Source organism: Maylandia zebra, linkage group LG23 (assembly GCF_041146795.1).
Source record: "Maylandia zebra isolate NMK-2024a linkage group LG23, Mzebra_GT3a, whole genome shotgun sequence".
In the NCBI taxonomy this organism is placed as follows: Eukaryota; Metazoa; Chordata; class Actinopteri; order Cichliformes; family Cichlidae; genus Maylandia; species Maylandia zebra.
Window position 1 is genome coordinate 42,254,971 of NC_135188.1, and position 20,460 is coordinate 42,275,430.

Genomic DNA, 20,460 nt, shown 5'->3' on the forward strand with positions numbered 1-20,460 from the left:
TTACGTTCCTGTACCCCTAGACGGGCGTAACAGAGCCATTAATGCAAACCATTACCAGTGTTGGATTAAAGCACTGTATCAAATGTAAAGGCACTACTTTGAGCCCAGGTCAGGCAGATGTTGATGAAGTTAAATAAATCGTAAAATCAGCATCCTGCATCATATCCGCAGTACTGTGTATCAGCGAACCATAGCTGTCTGACATGGTGACAGTTTTTTGCTGTTGTTGTCTGGGCACCTGCTGGGCAGTGGATATTGTTGCTCTGCTGTATTATTTCTGCCACCTCTGGCACAAATAAACAATAGCTGGCTGCTGGCATACCACTAGCCCCTGTTGGTGAACCCTCCTGAATTACCAGCAGGCTTTTTTCAGCAGTTTTATTTCTAGGCTTTACCACGAGCCGCCAGCTGTTGGCACGCTAATTAAAAAAACTCCCGCCGGGCACCGCAAAGTGGAACTTATCCTGTTTTATTTTGTTTTGTTTTTTTGGGTTGGTTTAAAACAACAAGAAATAAAATCACAGCAGTTCATTGTTTGTCTATGCCTGTGGGTTTATTTGCTCATTTGAATAAGCGACGGGAGGAAAGCAAGAAAAGGCAAGTGAGCTTTTGATCTAGAAGTCCACGACGCGTCTAATGGAGCCTACAGATGGATTAAGAGCTCCCCACTCCGAGTGTCGTCTGTATTCGCCCTTTTCCAGCAGGTACTGGCGCCCCCTGTAGCTCGGATGCTCATAGAAGACCCAGGTGCCGTCCTGGATGTGGGCCGAGTGGATGTCGCGGTAGCGCCAGCGGTCCTGCAGGTTGGGCATGTCTTCGCTAAACTCTATCATCTGGCCACTGAAGTCTGGACGTTCGTAAATGCGGATCCTGTGCCTGGTGGATGGCTTAAAGATTTAAAAATAAGAACATGTTAATAATTGATAGGAATTCCTTTAACTTTAAGCAGCTAAGACCACATTTGTTCATCCTGTAAGGAGGAGAACATTTCTCACAGCGTTGCATTGCTCTCAAAAAAAATTACAGTGAAGAAAGTATACATAGTATTCTAGTTCTGTGGGTGCTTCCTGAGACTTACATATCTAATGAAGCGACAGGAGCGAATGGTGTCATTGAAGCCATTCCAGCTCTGATAGTTGGGGTACTCCCCTTTAGAGAGGACGTACTGGTAGCCCATATACTGGGGTCTCTCATAGATGACCCAGGCTCCACTCTCCACCCGAACAGAGTTACAGCGGCTGAAGTGGGAACTCAGCTCGGGACAGTCACTGCTGCATTCGAAGTAACGACCCTGGAAGTTCTTATCCTCGTAAAAAAAGATCTGCAAGCAAGAGTGTGAATTAAAAGCTGTGCAAGTAAAGCAAACCCCAAAACTCTCCATATCTCTATGGACAACACCGCTGATATAACTCTTTTGACAGAGAATTTGAATTATACGTTAGAGATAGTTATAGATAAGTTTGTTGTACTAAGGCAGGGCAAATGTTGGACTTTCACTTTTTTGTGCTGCTCCCTAGTGGCTAAAAATGAAATAATTCAGCTTTAAGGTTTTTGTCAGGGTTACCATCTATTTATTTGTGCAGGAACATTCATGCACTTCAGGTTATATCAGGTTATATCTGACAAAAGCCCCGCCCGCTCGTCACACTAACAAACTAACATTTGACAGGACATCAGCTCAACGCCATTTAGCAAGAAGCAATTCACCCACAGCTTAGCGTGAGGTCATTACGGCATTATCATGTCGCACAGTTGTGGCGCTTACCTTCCCTGTGCGCTCCATAATCGCCTCGTGTTCCTCCTCACCCAATCAGATTAAAGCCACTCATACACACTGCATTGCCGGCAGTCCACTTTTAAATAAAGGCTGATGAACTGCATTGCCAGGGGAATCATTGTCATTCAAATGAGCTCTCCATTAACATCGGCACATTAGCTGATTCTGCAATTGTTTTAGCACATGGCCTTTATATGTGTTGATGCTGAATGCTGTTTAACTCTAGAAAAATAGAAATATTGTTGCTGAAAAATCACTTCTTCATTCATGTCACCTCCCATATCCTCCAAAGAACCAGCCTAATCATTTATGTCCTCTGTAATGGACATTGATTTTTGGTACTAAATACAGGACATCCTGGGCTTTCCATTGATATTCATGTGTTTGGGTGGTTTCTTTTAGCTCCAAAGTTCAGTGGGAAGATTCTTTTTTCCTCGGTTCTCAGGAGGATATAAGATAAGATAAGAAGATAAGAAGAACTTTATTTATCCCGAGGGAAATTCTTTTGTCATACATATGCTCAATGCAGCCAGAGAGACAGAGGAGCAGAGGAATAAGATATACAATATGTACAATAGAATACAAGTATACAGTAATATACAGTAGGATATAGCTGCTATTATCTTAATATTTATGGAAACATTGTTTCAGCATGTATTATTGTGTTTTGTATTTCATGTTACATTACATTACATCTATTTTTCTGTTTTTGTTTTGTTTGCCCAGTCAACTGTAACTTATCCTCTTGTTTATTATTATAGCTGTTCTTATTGTCACATGCACAGCCTTCCCACCTGAACACTATTCACTACTAGAGTTAGATATAAAATATTTATAAATATAAACCATTGACCATTACATCATCTTATAAATATTAAATAATAAAATTTTGTGTGTATTCTCCTGTTTTTCTTAATAAATATACTCATTTATATAATTAATAAAAAGCTTAGATATAAAAAAAAAACCTAATATATTTCTTTTGTGTAATGCAAGTGCATGCATAACGTGCACGTGAGTTTATATACTGGTGCAAATTTTAACCTAAAGTTCTTGTAGTTATTTTACTATGATTTAAAATGACTTTCACTATTTAAACATTGCATTTGTCCAGTTTAAATCAATATTTATTATTTATATATTAAGTTTTAAAGTCTAAAAAAAGCTTTAATTTGATTTTTTTTAAATGTTGTGATTAAATGTAACACAATATGGATAATGAGTGAAAAGGATCATGGGTAATAAATGACAACCAATGTTTAATTTTCTATCATGACTTTATTTTAAGCATGTTTAGTTATTTTCCTTGTTTTTATTTTTTTCAAAGATTTGTCAGTGGCTACTGCTCTTTAACCCGGCGGATGGATCCAACGCTGGGCTGCATGCCCCCCCACTCAGCGTACCTCCTGTATTTGCCCCTCTCAAGCAGGTACTGGCACCCCCTGTAGTTTGGGTGCTCAAAGAAGATCCAGGCTCCTTCGAACACCTTGCAAGAGTGGACATTGTTGCTTTTCCAGTTCTCGGGGAAGGCAGGCAAGTTGTCTGCCATCTCCATCGACTGACCTTCAAAGTTTGGCTTTTCCCAAACTTTCAGCTTCCATGAATTCCCCACCTGGAAGGAACAAATGAAAGAATGGGAATGTCTGCATTGTTGGTTTCTGTATTATATTGTGAATTGATTATACACCATTCACACACATATATAGTCACCTACATTTCGAATAATTCGACAGGACCTGATGGAATCGTTGATACCTAGCCAATACTGGTAGTCTGGATACTCTCCTGGGCTTAGCACGTACTGGTAGCCCATGTAGTTTGGTCTTTCATAGACTACCCAGAATCCTCCCTCCACTCTGATGGAGTTGCAGCGGGGGAAGTAGGTGTGCAGGTCACTGCAATCATTGTCACACTCGTGGGACTGACCCTGGAAGTTTTTGTCCTCGTAAAAGATGATCTGAGAAAACAAGTTTTGATGAAACGTTGCACTCACTGAACTCTAGGAAGTGGCTGTTATGGTAAAACAAACACATTTTGTACTCATTCATCTCAAAATACGGTATAAGCATGAATCATATTGCCACAAACATGTGCCTGTCTTAAACATACAGTACCTTCTCCATTGTCGATATCAACAGGTTTGGTGTGATATAAAACATTAAAGCAGCCACCTCCTATATTCACTTTATACAGAACAAGGACAATAAAACTAAGCACATGGCTTGCTTTCTGTGAACTGGATTATTCAATCACTGATTCAAATATTTATCCAGGCTTATCACATTGTTCTGAAGCAGTGAATCCTGTTTCCCTAAACAATGCAAATGCACAGTGCAAAGCATCCCAAAGCCACTGGATGCAGCAGAGCGTGCTGACAAAAACAAGGGCACTGCAGGACAGTTGGTTTGATATGAAACGTTTTGAGCTGAGTCAGTGACACAGCAGGAAGGCACCAGAGACTCTGCTGGAGATATTTATACACATTTTATAACTAATCCATATTATAACAAGTAAGCAGTAATTTGATCGATCATTTACCCCTAGCGTTCCTTTCCATGGTAAATAAGCTGATTCCATGCACTGTTCATGATGCAGGGAAAAACTCCCATTTGAAACAATGCATGAGGACACAAGTGATGGTCTTCAGCACGACACTGTGGTGAAGGTTAGGTAATGTTTAGGAAACAAGCAGGATTGCATTTAAAAGGAACCAACACAAACAAAAGGTGATCTCCTGTTCCCACCCTGTTATTAATCAGAACCTTAACTCCACACTTAGTCATTTCCACACAAACAAATGTCATTTTGATAAACTTCCTTTCCTTTATTGAATCATCAAGGCAGATTTTTCTTTTAAATGTAACAAGCAGATTGCCACAGCTTATATGAACATTCATGCTCCCCAGAGGGTGAACTCCCACACGATGATCTTCACCTTTAAATCTGCCACCACAAGATCGCTGTTGTTACTGAAGAACGATCCAGATTCTTAAAATAACAATAACAATGTTTTAAGTATTGCCCTTCTAGTAATGATACAATTCATCATTTAAAGGTATCCAACATTAAATCATCAGTACTGAATTACCTTCAGCAGTGAAACTACTGGTTTCTTTGTACTTTGTCATAGTTGCTCGGTTCTCCTGCTTCTTTCCCACCTGAGAGAGATATGATTTCCTGCTTAAACTAAGATCAGGATGCTCAGCCCGTTAATACAAGTGCAGAGTTTTCTTTTATAATATATGTATTTATATACATACACGTACATGACATATATATATGGCATGGCATGGAGTTGTAGTGTTGTATTTACACCAGAGGTCTAACAAAGGAGGAGTCTATTGCAGATTCCTGAACTTTGTGAAACTGCCACACAAAAAGTCTTCACATCTTTAAAATAACGTGATTTAATAGTTCTACTTGGTTTTTATTAATGTATTCATTCTTCCAAATCGAGCTTGAGGCACATTTGATGAAATCCACAAGGACAAAGTCAGTTTGCTTGAGTCATTTATAAGTCATTTATTGATTGTCATGTGCATCACTTTTTCATTATGACTGTTAATCAAAACTCTGTGATCCTGCGGAAAGAGCCGACGCCAGGTGAAGATGCCCCCCAGTCGCCGTGCTGCCGGTACTCGCCCCGCTCCAGGAGGTACTGGTGCCCACGGTAGTTGGGGAGGTCGTAGAATACCCAGGCACCATCTGTCACCACACAGGAGTAGGCCTCGCGCATCTTGTAGGTATCATAAACCGATGGGCAGTCATCAGAGCACTCCACCATCTGCCCACCAAAGTCCGGCCTCTCGTACAGCCTCAGCTTCCACGCACTACCGTAGACCTGCAAACACAAGCAAAGCACAGTGTACTCGGTGCAGATTTACACTGCCAACTTTGGAGCAGCGTTTTCATTTTATGGCTAGTGTTATGAAAAATCCTGGAAATTCCTCCCAAAGATAAAAAATACATGTGCAGGGTTTCACTCTAGGCTATCAGCTCACATGGGCTTACATTTTTATTATGTAATCTCTTCAAAAGCTGGTCTTTGGCTGCTATTGCACTGTCAATTAGACTCGTTTAAAGCACAGGCTGATTAAATCAAAACAATGAGCTTAAAGAGGCTAAAATGTTCCATCAAACAGAAAGAAATTACATTTCTTACATACATTAATCTTTTTTTTCTTTAAGAAAAAGCTAAAAGTTGCTGCCAGTTGTGCTTCCTATTGTCTACTTGTTTAGTCTGCTGGCTTAACAGTGAGCACCCAGCCTGGACTGGTGCCCTTGTACAATGCTGTCCTGCAGGGACTGCACAAACACATTTCCAGAAGCAGTCTATGTGAAACCTCTGTTGGATTTTGTGGTTGAAGGAACTTGGGAAAAAAAGGGGGGAACTTACATTTTTGACGGTACGGCAGGATTTGACATTGTCGTTGAAGGCCATCCACTGCTGGTTGTCGGCGTACTCCCCTGGGCTGAGGACGTACTGGAAACCCTTGTAGTTGGGTTTCTCATAGATGACCCACACGCCGCTCTCCACTCGGATGGAGCTGCAGCGGTTGAAGTATGTGTGCAGGTCAGCGCAGTCGCTGCTGCAGTTGTAGCAGCGACCCTGGAATTTCTTCTCCTCAAAAAATGTGATCTGTGGAAAACGTACACTTTTAATAAACCCAAGAGGAGGAAGAGTCTTTAAACGCACACTGATCGCAACAGGTCTTAGCTTACCTTCCCCATTTGGATGCACTGTAGACCTCATTCTTTGCTGCAGCCCCATCAAAGTATTTAACGATAAACAAAATGTGCAGAGTGTGGCAAGTCTTTGATACCCAAATGAGGTAGATTTACATATCAGCAAAATAGCTTGGAGCTGTTTGATTTGCCTTTGTTCTGGCCTGATGATGGCTCTGTATCAAACACATGCTGGAACAGTGAAGGCAGAGGATCAGTGTTAGACTGTGAGGGACAGAAATCATTTAACACTGTTTAATAGTAACTCCCTTTAAAACAAAAAACAAAAAAGTGAAGGTATTATTGAAAATTGAGGTATTACTGCAAAAAACCTATGTGAACATGTAACTAAAATGGCATTTTTAGGCTTTTATTTTCTATTTCTGATCCTACATGAAACAAAAACCCCGCCTCATGTAGTATTTACTGGTTTAAATATATGCAGATAGACTCAAAATGTCTTTTGGACTACTGTTGCAAATATAAAATGCATACATTAAGACCTGTTCTGTGCAATTTAGAGTGTTTACATTATGTGAAACTGTAGAATATTACATCTTTCTGTCTAGTTTCATTAAACAGGATAGACCTTTATTTAGTGATGATTTGGTTAAGTCCATTAGGAACCTTCAGACTATATATGTAACAGCTTTAAAGTAATTAAACATCAATACATGCAAGAAATTGATCAACTATACTATACTATAATGTACAATCTACTCAATAAATATTTAAGATGGACACAGGGGGGGACTCTGCACTCCACAAGTGGCCTTAGCCAATTTGGCCATGTCACCTCCAAAATACACAATATGAGCACTTGTGCCTCATATTGTTTCTACTTTCTATTTACTCCAAGTGCTTCAGTTTTAAGGCACACACTTAATGGATCACACGGGCATAAAAGAGGGTGACAACCTTTTCAAACAACTGATGTCCTTCATCTTTCTTTTCCTAAACCGTCTAAAAATAAAGAGGTGAATCCTTAAAAGTCCACCGAATGAGTCCTTTTGATTTTATCTCCTTGGATTGTTTTTTATTTTTCTTCTTCTTGGGTTCTCAGTCTTGGTATAAGCTTGGGGGGAAGTTTTGTTCGTTCTTGTTTGGCATTCAGCATGGTTTGCTCATTACAAACCCACTACACTTTCACATCTTTTGATTGTTTCAACACGGTTCTCTGTTCATATCGTCTTTTAATTTATACACAGCACTTTGTGACTTTAATGTCTGTGAATAGTGCTATATAAATAAACTTCACTTACTTATGCTTTACAGTTTCCCTTCTTCCTAAAGTCTTTGAGTTTTAGATACAAATAGAAGTCTTATGAGCTTCTAGTTCTGAAATTTACTGATAAAATAAAACCGAACTCTCTCAGTATTCAGAATTCCTTATTATTTCTGTTTGGGATGTATTTCCTAATAGTAAATCCTCTCTCAAATACAGAACTTTGAAGCATCTGTAAATGCAGTTAATCTTCGAAACTTTCTAACATATTACTTACAACTGAATTTTGACTTATCAGTATTTACATTAGAAAAACCAGGGGTGTGTCTGGATGGGATTTCAGCTTGCTTTATTATTATTCACAGTACATTTGGAGTGTGTCATTTTGAGTTAACAGGAGTCCATAATGCGCCTGATGGAGCTGAACTTTGTGATGTTGCTCCCCATCTCTCTGAGGTTCCTGTACTCTCCTGGCCTGAGGTACAGCATCCTGCCTCTGAAGCCGGGCTGCTCGAACATCAGCCAGTGACCGTCCATCACGTTGCAGGACTGACAGTCAGACATGTGAAAACGATCCATTATGTTGTCGCAGTCGTCGCTCAGCTCGTACATCTGGCCTCCGAAGTTCTCCCTCTCGTAGATCCTCATTCGGAAGGGGCCTTGGTGCTGTGGATGAAGAAGCAGAATGACTGTGGCCTGTAAGTCTATAAAACTTATCTTTAGCTGAGAATGTAAATCTAAAACTACATCTTGGACAACATAAAGTAGCAATATTATTAAAAAAATTAAATATAAAATTAGCATAAATAGAATTTTTAAAACTATATTTTAATGTTTCCCTCCATTCATCTTCTTCCACGTTTATGAAAACTTTTGCTGCTTCATTTTATATCGCCATATCCATGGGATCTGGAGGTTTTGTTCTCTTTCATTTAGGACAGGTGATTACACCAGAGGATGGTTAAAGAAGGCTGGGAGATATGGATGACTTCTAGTGAGCGAATCCTAAATTTAAAATATTATACATGCAGAAAGATAGGACTGAACAGCTAGGCTCAATTTTTATTTCAATATATTTCACAATTAATTACAATTTTTCTCCTGCATGCAGGAGGGCAGCCTTTGTGCTCAGACAAATGTTGACCAGATGGCTGTTTCTTTTTAGCTTTTATTGTCACTGGCCTTCTACATCTACATATTTAAAAGGTCTCTGTCTTGTCCATTCTGTTGTGGCTGGGCCCCGAATGCAGCTCAATGTCATCCACCTACCGTGGGGATTATGCGACTGGATCTTATGCAGTCGCTCATGCTCATTCCCATCAGGCGCTGGTTGTCTGGGTATTCTCCTCTCCTCACCAGCATCTGATGGCCCATGAAGTTGGACTTCTCATAGACCATGAAGAGGCCACTCTCCACCCTGCAGGAGTTACACCTGCTAAGGTAGGACGTCAGCTCTGGGCAGTCACTGCTGGTTTCATAGGAGCGACCCTGGAAGTTCCGGTCTTCATAGAAAATGATCTGCAAAAGAGAAAAACAAGTGAAGTATATATAAATAAGCAACCTGTAAACAGCTATTTTGCATATTTGTTATTATGAACTTGTGAAGTTTAACTTTAAAACTTCCTACTGTTATTGGCTAAGTTTCACTTACCCTCCCCATGGTCATGGTTATCTCAGATACATCTCATCAACATCGACCCTTTTCCCTTTTTATACATTGCACAGCTTGTGCTGAAACCTTTGAGTCATCACTCTATATTGTGGCACAGCAGCACTATAGCGTGGCAGACTGCATGTCCGATTCTGCAAATAGGTATTGTGATAGAAATTTGGGATTTATGCTCCCTTCCAGCAACTTCTACTATTGCATTCATCTCTCTTCTGTAAAAATCTATGTAGTATGAACATCAGATCTGTAGATGAGACTGAATGTTGTGGTAACAATAACAGTATTAAACAAACTCTATTGAGGTATACTGTGAAATGTGAATGCTGTGCCACGTGAACCTCATGATGAGTCAGGATTGTTTCACACAAAGGTGAGGAAGGTGGTCTCGGGCTCATACTGTATATAAAAGTGGCACGGGTTGGCATCAGTTGGAAAAAAAACCAAACCGTCACCATGGGCAGGGTAATACTTCTCATTTGCTTGTATAGTGCTAAAGAAAAATCTGACAATACTGAACAATTAAGACTTGTGGAAACATCGCAAGAGGGTTAGAAATGCAAAGCAAGTCCATCCAAATATTAAATCACTACTCTGTGGCGCTGTCAGCTTACCACCTCTTTCCTGTTTATTTTTTGCAGATCATTTTTTATGAGGAGAGGAACTTCCAGGGTCGCTCCTATGAGTGCAGCAGTGACTGCTCCGACATCCACATGCACCTGAACCGCTGCAACTCCTGCAGAGTGGACAGTGGGTGCTTTGTGGTGTACGACCACCCCAACTTCATGGGTAATCAGGTCTTCTTGAGGAGAGGAGAGTACTCTGATTTCCAGCGCATGGGAGGCATGACGATGATGGATACCATTCGCTCCTGTCGCATGATCCCCATGGTAAGACATTTTGGTGGTTGTAGATGGTCTGTACCATTTCATGTGGGGATTGCACAGACACTCCAAAGTCCAAAGAGGTAGCTGCTAGGTCAGCTGGACCTGGGACAGACTGCATTTCTCATGATTCGTGTCTTTTTCCCCCGCTCCATTAGCACAGGGGACAGTTCAGGATGAGGATCTATGAAAGAGAGAACTTTGGAGGCCAGATGCACGAGCTGATGGATGACTGCGAGTCCCTCCAGGAACAATTTTATATGTCTGACTGCCAGTCCTGCAACGTGCTGGACGGCCACTGGCTGATGTTCGAACAGCCCAATTTCAGAGGGCGCATGATATACGTGAGGCCAGGAGAGTACAGGAACCTCAGAGACATGGGAGTGAGCAACATAATGAAAATCAGCTCCATCAGACGCATCATGGAAATGTGCTGATTGTCTGTCCGTTCACAAGAAACTCTGGGAGAAAAATAAAAAAAATGAAATATTTTTGAAGTATCTCTTTCGCTTCATGTGTGGAGTCAAAGATGCAAACGTCATGCTTTATATCCTTTAAGATAAACTTCTAAGTTTATCATAACCTTACAGCCTTAATCAGGAATATTTCCCATGGCGTTTGTGCACATTCAACAAAATACTAAATGCCATCACAACTTTCACACCAGCTGTGTTAGAGCAGGGGTGTCGAACTCCAGGCCTCGAGGGCCGGTGTCCTGCAGGTTTTAGATCTCACCCTGGGTCAACACACCTGAATCAAATGATTAGTTCATTACCAGGCCTCTGGAGAACTTCAGGACATGTTGAGGAGGTAATTTAGTCATTTAAATCAGCTGTGATGGATCACATCTAAAACCTGCAGGACACCGGCCCTCGAGACCTGGAGTTCAACACCCCTGAGTTAGAGGTTGGATTCCTCGATTCAGCATCATCACTTAAACAGTTTCTACTTAAATACTTATGTAGCAAAGCGCCGCTGTTGCTCTGTTGTTATCTCAGTTATAGATAATTGACATGGACACAAAGATAACATACAAAAATGACCATGATGGTCTAATGTAAACGCCATTTGTAATACAGCACATCACAGCATCACCGAGCTACTTTAATGCTCCGTATTGGCTATAATCAACATATCAATCAAAATATTATTACAGCTATGAGAAAAATAAACATTCCACAGGACTCTATACAATCATTTTAAAAATGAAGTACACCCCATGATTCAGCGGCAATAACTTGAAGTAATTAATGTATGACTTTATCAGTCTCTGGCATCATTGTGGAGGAATTGTGGCCCACTCTTCTTTTTAGTGTTGCTTTAGTTCCTTTGTTTATGCATTTGGTTACGCATCGTTCTCTCAGTGTCACACCACAACATTTTCATCAGGTTAAGGTCTGAACTTTGGGTCTTGCAACACCTGCATTCTTTTCTTTTTCAGTCATTCCTTTGTACATTTAGGGGTGTGCTTCAGATCGCTGGTCCTCGTGTACTAATATGTTAAATCCTGTGCAAAAAAGAGTTTCCATGTAAAATTACTGTCAGATTTAGGACACATATGCACTGGTGACTATGAGTTTACCTGGAGATGAAGTGAAGAGAGTGGTGACTATGATGTAGGAGGGAAGGGAGAGAAACCTAAAATATTAGTGTCCAATGGTCCAATGGTTCAGAGGTCCAATGAGTAATACAGAAATGGGAAATCTTTCCAAAGTGTTTCCATAGGAGTGATGATCATTTATGAATAAATAGAAAACATTGGGTTTGGGTTGAAATAGCAGGGATGGTGATGATTGTTTCCCTGAGACAGTCAACGTGGCTCAAGTGAAAACATACAACAATGAAAAAATGAAAAACCTTTGGATTCAAAGTTAACATGAATAAAGACAAAATAATTTACAAGAAAAATAAGAAGAAAGGAGGAGGAGGGAGAGCACGTGAGCATGTGAGCTGTCAGTTGCAGAGACAAAAAAAAAAAATCAGATTTGCCAACATCAGTCAGATAAAGCTAAGAAATACAAGGGTAAGAGATGCATCCAGTAATGATAGATGCTATTTTTAATAAAGATAAAATTAGATAAAGAATACCAGATATTTAAATTAAAAAGGTTCAGTCCTGATAAATCACTGATGATTTACACTCACACCTGTGCATATGCACTGTTAATACATGAAGGCTAATGAACTTTGACAGTTTTAGCTGTCAGACACATGAGCTCACCTTTGACTGAAATGCTTTCAATTCAGTGACTGCAAGTTGGCCAGTTCCTGTAGCTGCAAAACACCCAAATCTTGACTGTTGGTTTGAGATGTTTGTGCTGATATACTATGTTTGGTTTTTGTCACATGTGTGCATTATGGCTTAAACATTTCCACTTTGGGAGATGCTTAAGCCATACTTGTTCAGCGTTTGTCTAATTGAACTTTACATTTGACATGCTAACCGAAGCCTGTAGAGTCTGAGATGTAGCTGCTTGGCTTTTTGCAGTTTCTCTGAGCATTGCACGGTTTGACCTGGGGGTGAATTTGGGTCCACTCCTGGGAAACGGTGGCATTGTGTTAACACACACCTGAATGCTCCAGACCAGCGACCTATCAAAATCTCTGCTTTTGCATAAGTGCTCACACTTTCAGTGAACAGTCACCCTGGATTGAATAGGCAGTTAAAAGAGTGGATGGATTCTATTGTTTCAGTCTTGCCATAAAACTAAATGCAAAGTCTGTCCTGTTTATGGTGTGGAAAAAAAAGAAATTAAAAAATGCAGCGTCAAGTGAGTTGAGAACTGCACCATTTCGTCTTTCAAATATTGTATATTTATCCGAAAATCAAAGCTTTTTTTCATCTTTAAACACTATTATTCAATGCTCTACAAATATAAATGTGTCCTATAATGAAAAAGATGTTTGCTTTGCCGCCATTAAATCTGCACAAGTTAAATCTCAGTAATTGCAGTGTTCACAGTTTGATGTGTAGTACAGTAGAGACTTCCATACTGATGAGCTGACTCAGTCATTCCGTACAATTGAGGCAGATTCTTTGGATGTCACATGATGCATAAAAGGCAGCGCGCCAGTGAGAAAAACAACAGAAATCAAATCGTGCGACCATGAGTGGAAAGGTAATGCAGGGTACAGATCCCTGCAGCAGCTGGTGTAGGACATTGAACTCTATATATACTGTGTCAAACTCAATAGTATTTTTATTCTGTAACTTCTGCCGTGCAGCACTGTCTGATATGACTTACTCTTACGATAATCTCAGACACTCTGAACACTTTCTCTGGAAATAGTCTCACACAAACACAATTTGTGTCTTTTTCTCTAGATCATCTTCTTCGAGGAGAGTAACTTCCAAGGCCGCTCTTTTGAGTGCGTCAGCGACTGCTCTGAGATTGCCTCTCACTTGAGCCAATGCAACTCCTGCAGGGTGGAGAGCGGGACATTCATAGTCTATAACCAGCCCGACTTCATGGGCCAGCAGTACCTCCTGACCAGGGGAGAATATCCCGAATGCACGAATACCTTTGGCTTCAACGACTGCATTCAGTCCTGCCGCATTGTCCCTGCGGTAAATATAATATAATCATTTGTAAAGACGAGGACAGTCAGCAATGTAAAGGATCAGTTTGTTGAATTCATGTGTAACCCATTAGATGAGAAGCTCAACTTCGTTGTCTGAAGCAGAGGATATGTGTTCTATATATGTCCAGCATATAGCTTCTATCACGCATTTTTATCTCTTTTTTTTATCTCTCTTTCCAGAAACATAATTTATGTTTCTATAAAGCAATTTGCCACAAATGTGAATGTAGCCTACCACAGTCCTTAAAACCATAGAAAAAGTGCATAAAGTAACCAAACAGTCTAAACTTGAGCTAAAAAATTGATCGTTTTTGTTACACTTATTAGTCATGAATGAACATTTTGTATCAAAGCTGTTTTATGTATAGATCTTATATATCTAGCCTATAAGATCTGCTACCTGTTAGCATGCTACCTAGCAAGAGCTTAAGGACTTACATTTTTCAAAAGACAACTTTCCAGAACTACTATTAAGATTCCCACGTGACACAGCAGCACACACATTCTTCAACAAAAGTTATCATATAGCTTATTCCCATTTCCTTTCCAGGCCTAAAGCAATTTTTCAGTACCTCTGCATTAGCATTAGCTGGGTACATTTGTTTTCAACTGCAAAACTATGATTTCATTCCTTTAAAATATATACTTTTTATAACTTTTACAGCACAAGGGACTTTTTAATATGAGGATCTATGAAAGACCAAACTTTGAAGGCCAGATGCACGAACTGACAGATGACTGCAACTCCATCCAGGATAACTATCACATGTCGAGCATGCAGTCCTGCAAGGTGATGGAGGGCTACTGGTTGATGTTTGAACAACCAAATTATGAGGGCCGGATGTTTTTTCTGAAGCCAGGAGAGTACAGGGACTTCAAAGGAGTCGGCAGTAATGACATGAAATTCAATTCCCTCAGACGCATCACAGAATCTTAACTGTCCCATGACTTTTATTTGGCTAAAAGGTTTTGCAGATGGTTTGTTGTATTAATATTAACAAATTGTCAAAGGCAAAAAGAGAAAGCTTTGTTTTATCCTGAAACTGTGATTTGTGCATTGTTTGAATGTAGTTTCAGCTGTAATGTATAATTTACTTTTATTGTGTGGTGCACATAATAAATAGACTGGACACAGATCTGGGTAAGTTGTTTTTCAACTCAGTCCTCAATCAAAATAAATAGCTGATTTACCCAATCATATATGTATATTCACAGTTCACATATTGGTTCTAAATCTTTAAACCCACTTAAATAAATACATTATAATTTTCTATATTTTTTTTATTTAACACAACTTTGCTAAAAACAAGGGCAAACCAGTTTTATATTTTGAATAATCAGTAACTAACACATTTTGGCAATCTTTTTTGATATTTCCGGTAGAACAATTGCTCTCATTTGCATAATATACAACTTTACATACAATACTTACATTCCCTACTTTATTAACCATCTATCATCTATTTTTCAGTTTTCACTATACTGGATAACTGTATTAGGATTACATGAATGGTTCTTCTTAATGTCCTTAAGTTTTTGTTTGATAGAAGGGAAAGTATTTTATATGGGTTGAATTCTGATAGACCCATTGTTCACTGACTAAGTTACACCAGTAATATTAGTATAGTAAAACAAACTGCCTGAACAAGCTAACCCCTGTATGAAAAAGATCAAGTGTTGCACTTCTGGCAAATGTGGGTTTTTACTGCAATAAAACTTTACAGAAATATGTTTTATAGACTTTACAACTTTGCAAGGTTCTGAGATATGAATAATTACAATGTCACAATAAGCCTCTTGCAGTTAAAATGCATGCTGTACACCATATATATATTTATAGATGACTATAATCATGATTAAGACTATAATCATGCTTTAAATTAGGCAATACTACTTTGACACGATGCTCCTAATCCACAGTATCGACACTGATTCATATGTAAATAAATTAGTAATGATTTAATTGTCATATGACAAGCAAAGAAATCAAATAATCCTAACAATACAGATTGAAATGTATTGATGCATTAATAATAGCACGTTATACTTGCTGTATCTCCATTGCATTAAATAATCACAGAGTGTATTAAACATCGTATCAGAAAAAGCTGATAAGAACCAAACAAAAGCACAACAGACAAGAGGTTATTTAAAACAACTTGTTTGCTGACATAAAAAAAGTGGTTGAATTGTTGGACCTATAAAAGGCTGCTGCCACTTTGCACAAGGGTGCAGCAGTGGCAGCTGAAAGCAGTACCATGTGAAAGATGTTCACTGCAGCTTTTATCACTTTTACAAATGCATCATCTTTGCTATTAGCATTAACATTAATACATTTAATTATACGCAATGTGTAAAATGTGTACCCTAACACACGTGAATGTAATTTGGTGATATGTCTATATACCATCTTTCACCATTCCAGTGTAAATACTGTATATGTTTAGGGATTTGTTGACAATAGTTGTTGGTATTTTTAGTTTAGTTGTGGATTTTATGTGTAGGCCATTAAACAAATGCAAGGGGCAGCTTCGGCTCAGAAAAAAAAACAGCTGATTTGCACTGCAGACCTCACCAAACAAAGCACAAGAAAAAAATATGTTCTGTGTGAAAAAGCTGACCAGCCCAGTCATTGTTCTCAATCACAATGACACAGGTCATCCATGGGTTATAAAGGCAGCCTGGAGCCCACGGCTGCTGCTACAGTGTGACAAAAGTTAGCCGACACAATGGGTAAGGTAAGGATACCTTTTTAAAAAAAAAAAATCCTGTTCCTTTTGTGCTTCTGCATACCTGCATGGACTATTCATCGAAAACCAGTGATGCAGAACCACTTCACGTGTGGTATTTTTAGCAAAATGTCTTTAATTTAATCAAGCATGCATCCAATTTACCGAAAATCCCTGAATAAACTTCTTTCAGATCATTTTCTACGAGGACAGGAACTTCGATGGTCGCTCTTATGAGTGCAGCAGCGAGTGCGCTGACCTACATTCCCACTTTAGTCGCTGCAACTCCATCAGAGTGGACAGTGGTAACTGGATGGTCTATGAGAGACCCAACTACATGGGCTACCAGTACTTCCTGAGGAAGGGCGAATATCCAGACTACCAGCGCTGGATGGGATTCAACGACTGCGTGAGATCCTGCCGTATGATCCCTATGGTAAGTCTCAGTTGGGCATTTTTGTATTAAAGGTTTCACTGATCTACACGGATGATTGTAATCATCATTTCTGCAGCACCAAGGCACTCACAGACTGATGATCTACGAGCGCCCAGAACTTGGAGGACAGATGATGGAGCTGACAGATGACTGCCCCTCCCTGTATGAACGCTTCCATTTCAATGACATCTACTCCTGCAACGTAATGGATGGCTACTGGATCTTCTACGAGCATCCTCACTACAGGGGACGGCAGTACCTGATACATCCTGGTGAATACAGGAGGTTTCATGAGTGGGGAGGCATGAGTCCCAGGGTTGGATCCATCAGACGCATCATTATGTGAGAATGCCGATGTGAGATATTTCATGTGAAATATTTTAAAAAGTACTACCAATAAACCAAACAAAAGACCAGAGTGGTGTCAGCTGCTTTTTGTTTGTTTTTTTCCTGGTTGCTTAAACTTTTTAGAGTTGTCTGGAATATTTAAGGACTGATTGCTTCTCGTTACCTCTGAAGAAAGCGGCATGAAATGGTCTAAGTCAACACAAACATTTCTTGTCTAACAAACTATTGTTTTACAAGAAGTTTAAATGTTACAGCAAAAAAATGTTTAAACATCAAGGCTGTCTTCTTTTGGATAAAGACATAAACACAAGCAGTTTAAGCCCAGCATATTTATTGAGAAGAGACAAAGGAACAAGGTTCAGAAGGTTTTAATTAAAGTCGGTGATTCGCCTGAGAGAGCCGATCCTTGGACTCGCACCGCCCCAGTCACTGTATCTGCGGTATTCGCCAGGTCTCAGGTAGTAGGTCCTCCCCCTGTAGTTGGGCTGGTCGTACAGCAGCCAGTGGCCGTCTACCACATTGCACGAGTTAATGTCAGACATACGGAAGCGGTCCTGGACGTTGGGGCAATCGTCGCTCACCTCCTGCATTTGGCCGGCCATATCTGGACGCTCATACAACTTGATTTTGTAGGAGCCCCGGTGCTGCAGAACAATGTTTATTAGTCAGACACTATGGAAGAGTAAAACAGTCCATCTAAGACAATCTAATGGAAAAACATCCTTAACCAAAAAGTTCTTCTTCAGTTTATGTTTCTTTTGTGGAGCAGGGACGACCAGATGGTCCCAGCATCTGAGCCAACTGGATGTGGGGAACCAAATATGATGAAGGTTTTGGTCAAACATTAGCTGTCAAGGATTTATATTCTGAAATGTTCCCCAAAACTAAATTTATATCAATTTTATTCCAAGTTGTCTAATAATAATGACAGTTCCTTTACAAAGTTTGTGTTAGAGTTTCTACCTGTTGATCCAAGTCAGCCTTTATTTTACTTTAGCTTCTTCATTTTGTTACTTTGAGTTTTATTAATAATTTATTGAGCACATACATGTCTTCTTTCTTTGACCTTGCTTTGTACTCCAATAATTCAACAATTCAACATTCCCACTTCTAAATAATATTAACTCATTGCATCTTTAATACAATCTTATGCTTACCATGGGAATCATGCGACAGGAGCGAATGCAGTCATTGATTCCGATCATGCGCTGGTTGTCGGAGTACTCCCCCCTGCGCAGGAAGTACTGGTGGCCAAGATAGTGAGGTCTGTCATAAACCATGAAACAGCCGCTCTCCACCCGGATGGAGTTGCAGCGGTTGAAATAGGGGTGCAGGTCAGCACAGTCGCTCATGCACTCATGGTGCCGACCCTGGAAATTTCTGTCCTCGTAGAATATGATCTGCAAATGTATTTCACAGCATTCGCAAATTTTTAGCTCCTTTTTCATTCAAGCTCCTAGCTCAAGGTTAATGTTTTGCTTTGGTTTTTAATTCTGTATTTTCAGTAACATAATAAACTTACCTTTCCCATTGTTATTTTAGTGGGGGCCCGACTGATGCTCAATAGATGCCCTCTGTGCTGCTGTCCTTTTATATAAAGTAGCTGTGTGATGGCACAGCATAAAGTATTGTCATCCAAATAGGTTTTATAAAACAAATCTGGTTATGTATAGCGACGCACTGCAGTGTGATGATGAGTTATTGTTGTCCACTTTTCACACGTTCATCACTATTGATCAAAACACCATAGTTTGCTAGTGCCCCACGGGTCAGTGATCACATTATGTGCAAAACAACTGCGTCCTTCTCATTCAAATAGATTCCTAACTGTACAAATGCCAGGGTCGGAGCAAGTATTTTTCCTGAATTTTGTCATTCAGGGATCCTGGACGGCTTTGAGGGGCTGAAGGCTACAGTTTTTTGTTTGTACCTCAGGCTGTTTTGGATAATCAATAATTTCTACAACGAAAAATGATTAAATCTTGTCATAAACTTGTTTAAGGGATAATTAAATCTACCTTTACCGTTTTTTAATTGATTTTTTTTTTTATCTAGCCATAATCACAGAACTGCTGTGGCCCTGAGTGTAATGTAACAAATGTTAGAGCTAAATAGCAAATATAGATACACTAAAGCCTCTACTGAAATTGTGAACATCAGTATTTGTGTTTGTATTGACATCAGCATTGCTACAGTGCCCAAGTATAGTGTTTAGCTTGGACATTATGTCATCTTTGCATATATTTCAATCATTTATGGAAACAGGCTACACTGTTGTTGAATTAATTATTCAATTTTTAGGTTTGCTGATGTTTACTGTGGGTTTTTGAATGGAGGCTTCGCAAAGTAAGCGCTGCCGTGTACACCCCCATTTAGGGCCTATGATAACGCATGCCTGTACGTGATGATAACAGAAACACTAAATCCAAATCCTAGCATTTTTATGGTATGGGTCCCACTCTGTTTCCATGAAATGGTTCGTGTTGGGGCAGCTTTAGAAAGAAAACTTCAGTAAAGCAGAAATTTACATTACTGCCTGTATTTTCTATTGACATTTGACATTTTTTTCATGTAAACCTGTTATTCATCCAGTATTATTTGTCAGTTGATATTATTAATAAAGATTACAGCATTGTATATACACATGATATACAGTATTGACAACAGTTTGTTTACATTGTTTGTTTATCTATATAATGGAGGGAAATCCAAGCCAAAGCTTCAGTATGCCAATTTCACTATTGTCCATGTAAGGCCTAAAAGTGACATTATAAAGTATGAAGCAGTTAAAAAAATAATAATTATTGATTAAGAGCCTGGGAGACTGTAGTGTAGTTTGCTCCCTTACACTAAGCTTGAACAGGAGACCTTAAATATGATGCTGTTTGCCACTTCTGGGTCACAGAATCTATTTTAATGTGTTGTAATATGTGTATTACACATATGTGAAAGCTTACTTTCAGTTTTACAGCAGGTAAAGCAGATCTTGAAAACTGTAAAAACTCTGAAAATGACATAAAAACAGTATAATGCTACTTATGCATAGACACACAACTTTTTTTTTTTTTTTTTAAAAACTTCAACCTAA

At 39.4% G+C, this 20,460-nt stretch overlaps 8 protein-coding genes across 8 annotated transcripts; 3 read left to right on the top strand and 5 right to left on the bottom strand.

The window, feature by feature from the left end:
• Nucleotides 1-531: 531 nt before the first annotated feature.
• LOC101465643 (gamma-crystallin M2-like) lies at nucleotides 532-1,848 on the bottom strand. The gene is made up of 3 exons (XM_004573851.2): nucleotides 1,766-1,848; nucleotides 1,079-1,321; nucleotides 532-887 (listed from the first exon to the last, which is right to left on the bottom strand). The coding sequence occupies exons 1-3, from the start codon at nucleotides 1,781-1,783 to the stop codon at nucleotides 615-617; spliced, it is 534 nt and encodes a 177-aa protein (XP_004573908.1). The 5' UTR covers nucleotides 1,784-1,848; the 3' UTR covers nucleotides 532-614.
• Nucleotides 1,849-3,035: 1,187 nt separating this feature from the next.
• Nucleotides 3,036-4,071, bottom strand: LOC101465951 (gamma-crystallin S-1-like). Its single transcript, XM_076880389.1, has 3 exons — nucleotides 3,892-4,071; nucleotides 3,492-3,734; nucleotides 3,036-3,389 (listed from the first exon to the last, which is right to left on the bottom strand). Exons 1-3 carry the CDS (start codon nucleotides 3,934-3,936, stop codon nucleotides 3,117-3,119), a joined length of 561 nt encoding a protein of 186 aa, XP_076736504.1. The 5' UTR covers nucleotides 3,937-4,071; the 3' UTR covers nucleotides 3,036-3,116.
• A 1,104-nt stretch (nucleotides 4,072-5,175) lies between these two features.
• Nucleotides 5,176-6,599, bottom strand: LOC101482024 (gamma-crystallin M2-like). The gene is made up of 3 exons (XM_004573821.2): nucleotides 6,500-6,599; nucleotides 6,174-6,416; nucleotides 5,176-5,618 (listed from the first exon to the last, which is right to left on the bottom strand). The coding sequence occupies exons 1-3, from the start codon at nucleotides 6,506-6,508 to the stop codon at nucleotides 5,343-5,345; spliced, it is 528 nt and encodes a 175-aa protein (XP_004573878.1). The 5' UTR covers nucleotides 6,509-6,599; the 3' UTR covers nucleotides 5,176-5,342.
• Nucleotides 6,600-8,059: 1,460 nt separating this feature from the next.
• Nucleotides 8,060-9,440, bottom strand: LOC101482313 (gamma-crystallin M3-like). Its single transcript, XM_004573822.4, has 3 exons — nucleotides 9,379-9,440; nucleotides 8,997-9,245; nucleotides 8,060-8,393 (listed from the first exon to the last, which is right to left on the bottom strand). Exons 1-3 carry the CDS (start codon nucleotides 9,391-9,393, stop codon nucleotides 8,118-8,120), a joined length of 540 nt encoding a protein of 179 aa, XP_004573879.2. The 5' UTR covers nucleotides 9,394-9,440; the 3' UTR covers nucleotides 8,060-8,117.
• Nucleotides 9,441-9,816: 376 nt separating this feature from the next.
• LOC101482602 (gamma-crystallin M3-like) lies at nucleotides 9,817-10,774 on the top strand. The gene is made up of 3 exons (XM_004573823.2): nucleotides 9,817-9,858; nucleotides 10,035-10,283; nucleotides 10,436-10,774. The coding sequence occupies exons 1-3, from the start codon at nucleotides 9,850-9,852 to the stop codon at nucleotides 10,712-10,714; spliced, it is 537 nt and encodes a 178-aa protein (XP_004573880.1). The 5' UTR covers nucleotides 9,817-9,849; the 3' UTR covers nucleotides 10,715-10,774.
• Nucleotides 10,775-13,363: 2,589 nt separating this feature from the next.
• Nucleotides 13,364-14,995, top strand: LOC101482905 (gamma-crystallin M2-like). The gene is made up of 3 exons (XM_004573824.2): nucleotides 13,364-13,396; nucleotides 13,603-13,845; nucleotides 14,524-14,995. The coding sequence occupies exons 1-3, from the start codon at nucleotides 13,385-13,387 to the stop codon at nucleotides 14,794-14,796; spliced, it is 528 nt and encodes a 175-aa protein (XP_004573881.1). The 5' UTR covers nucleotides 13,364-13,384; the 3' UTR covers nucleotides 14,797-14,995.
• A 1,518-nt stretch (nucleotides 14,996-16,513) lies between these two features.
• LOC101483188 (gamma-crystallin M2-like) lies at nucleotides 16,514-17,440 on the top strand. The gene is made up of 3 exons (XM_004573825.2): nucleotides 16,514-16,597; nucleotides 16,782-17,024; nucleotides 17,101-17,440. Exons 1-3 carry the CDS (start codon nucleotides 16,589-16,591, stop codon nucleotides 17,368-17,370), a joined length of 522 nt encoding a protein of 173 aa, XP_004573882.1. The 5' UTR covers nucleotides 16,514-16,588; the 3' UTR covers nucleotides 17,371-17,440.
• Nucleotides 17,441-17,686: 246 nt separating this feature from the next.
• LOC101483471 (gamma-crystallin M2-like) lies at nucleotides 17,687-18,966 on the bottom strand. Its single transcript, XM_004573826.2, has 3 exons — nucleotides 18,895-18,966; nucleotides 18,530-18,772; nucleotides 17,687-18,016 (listed from the first exon to the last, which is right to left on the bottom strand). The coding sequence occupies exons 1-3, from the start codon at nucleotides 18,901-18,903 to the stop codon at nucleotides 17,741-17,743; spliced, it is 528 nt and encodes a 175-aa protein (XP_004573883.1). The 5' UTR covers nucleotides 18,904-18,966; the 3' UTR covers nucleotides 17,687-17,740.
• Nucleotides 18,967-20,460: the final 1,494 nt, after the last annotated feature.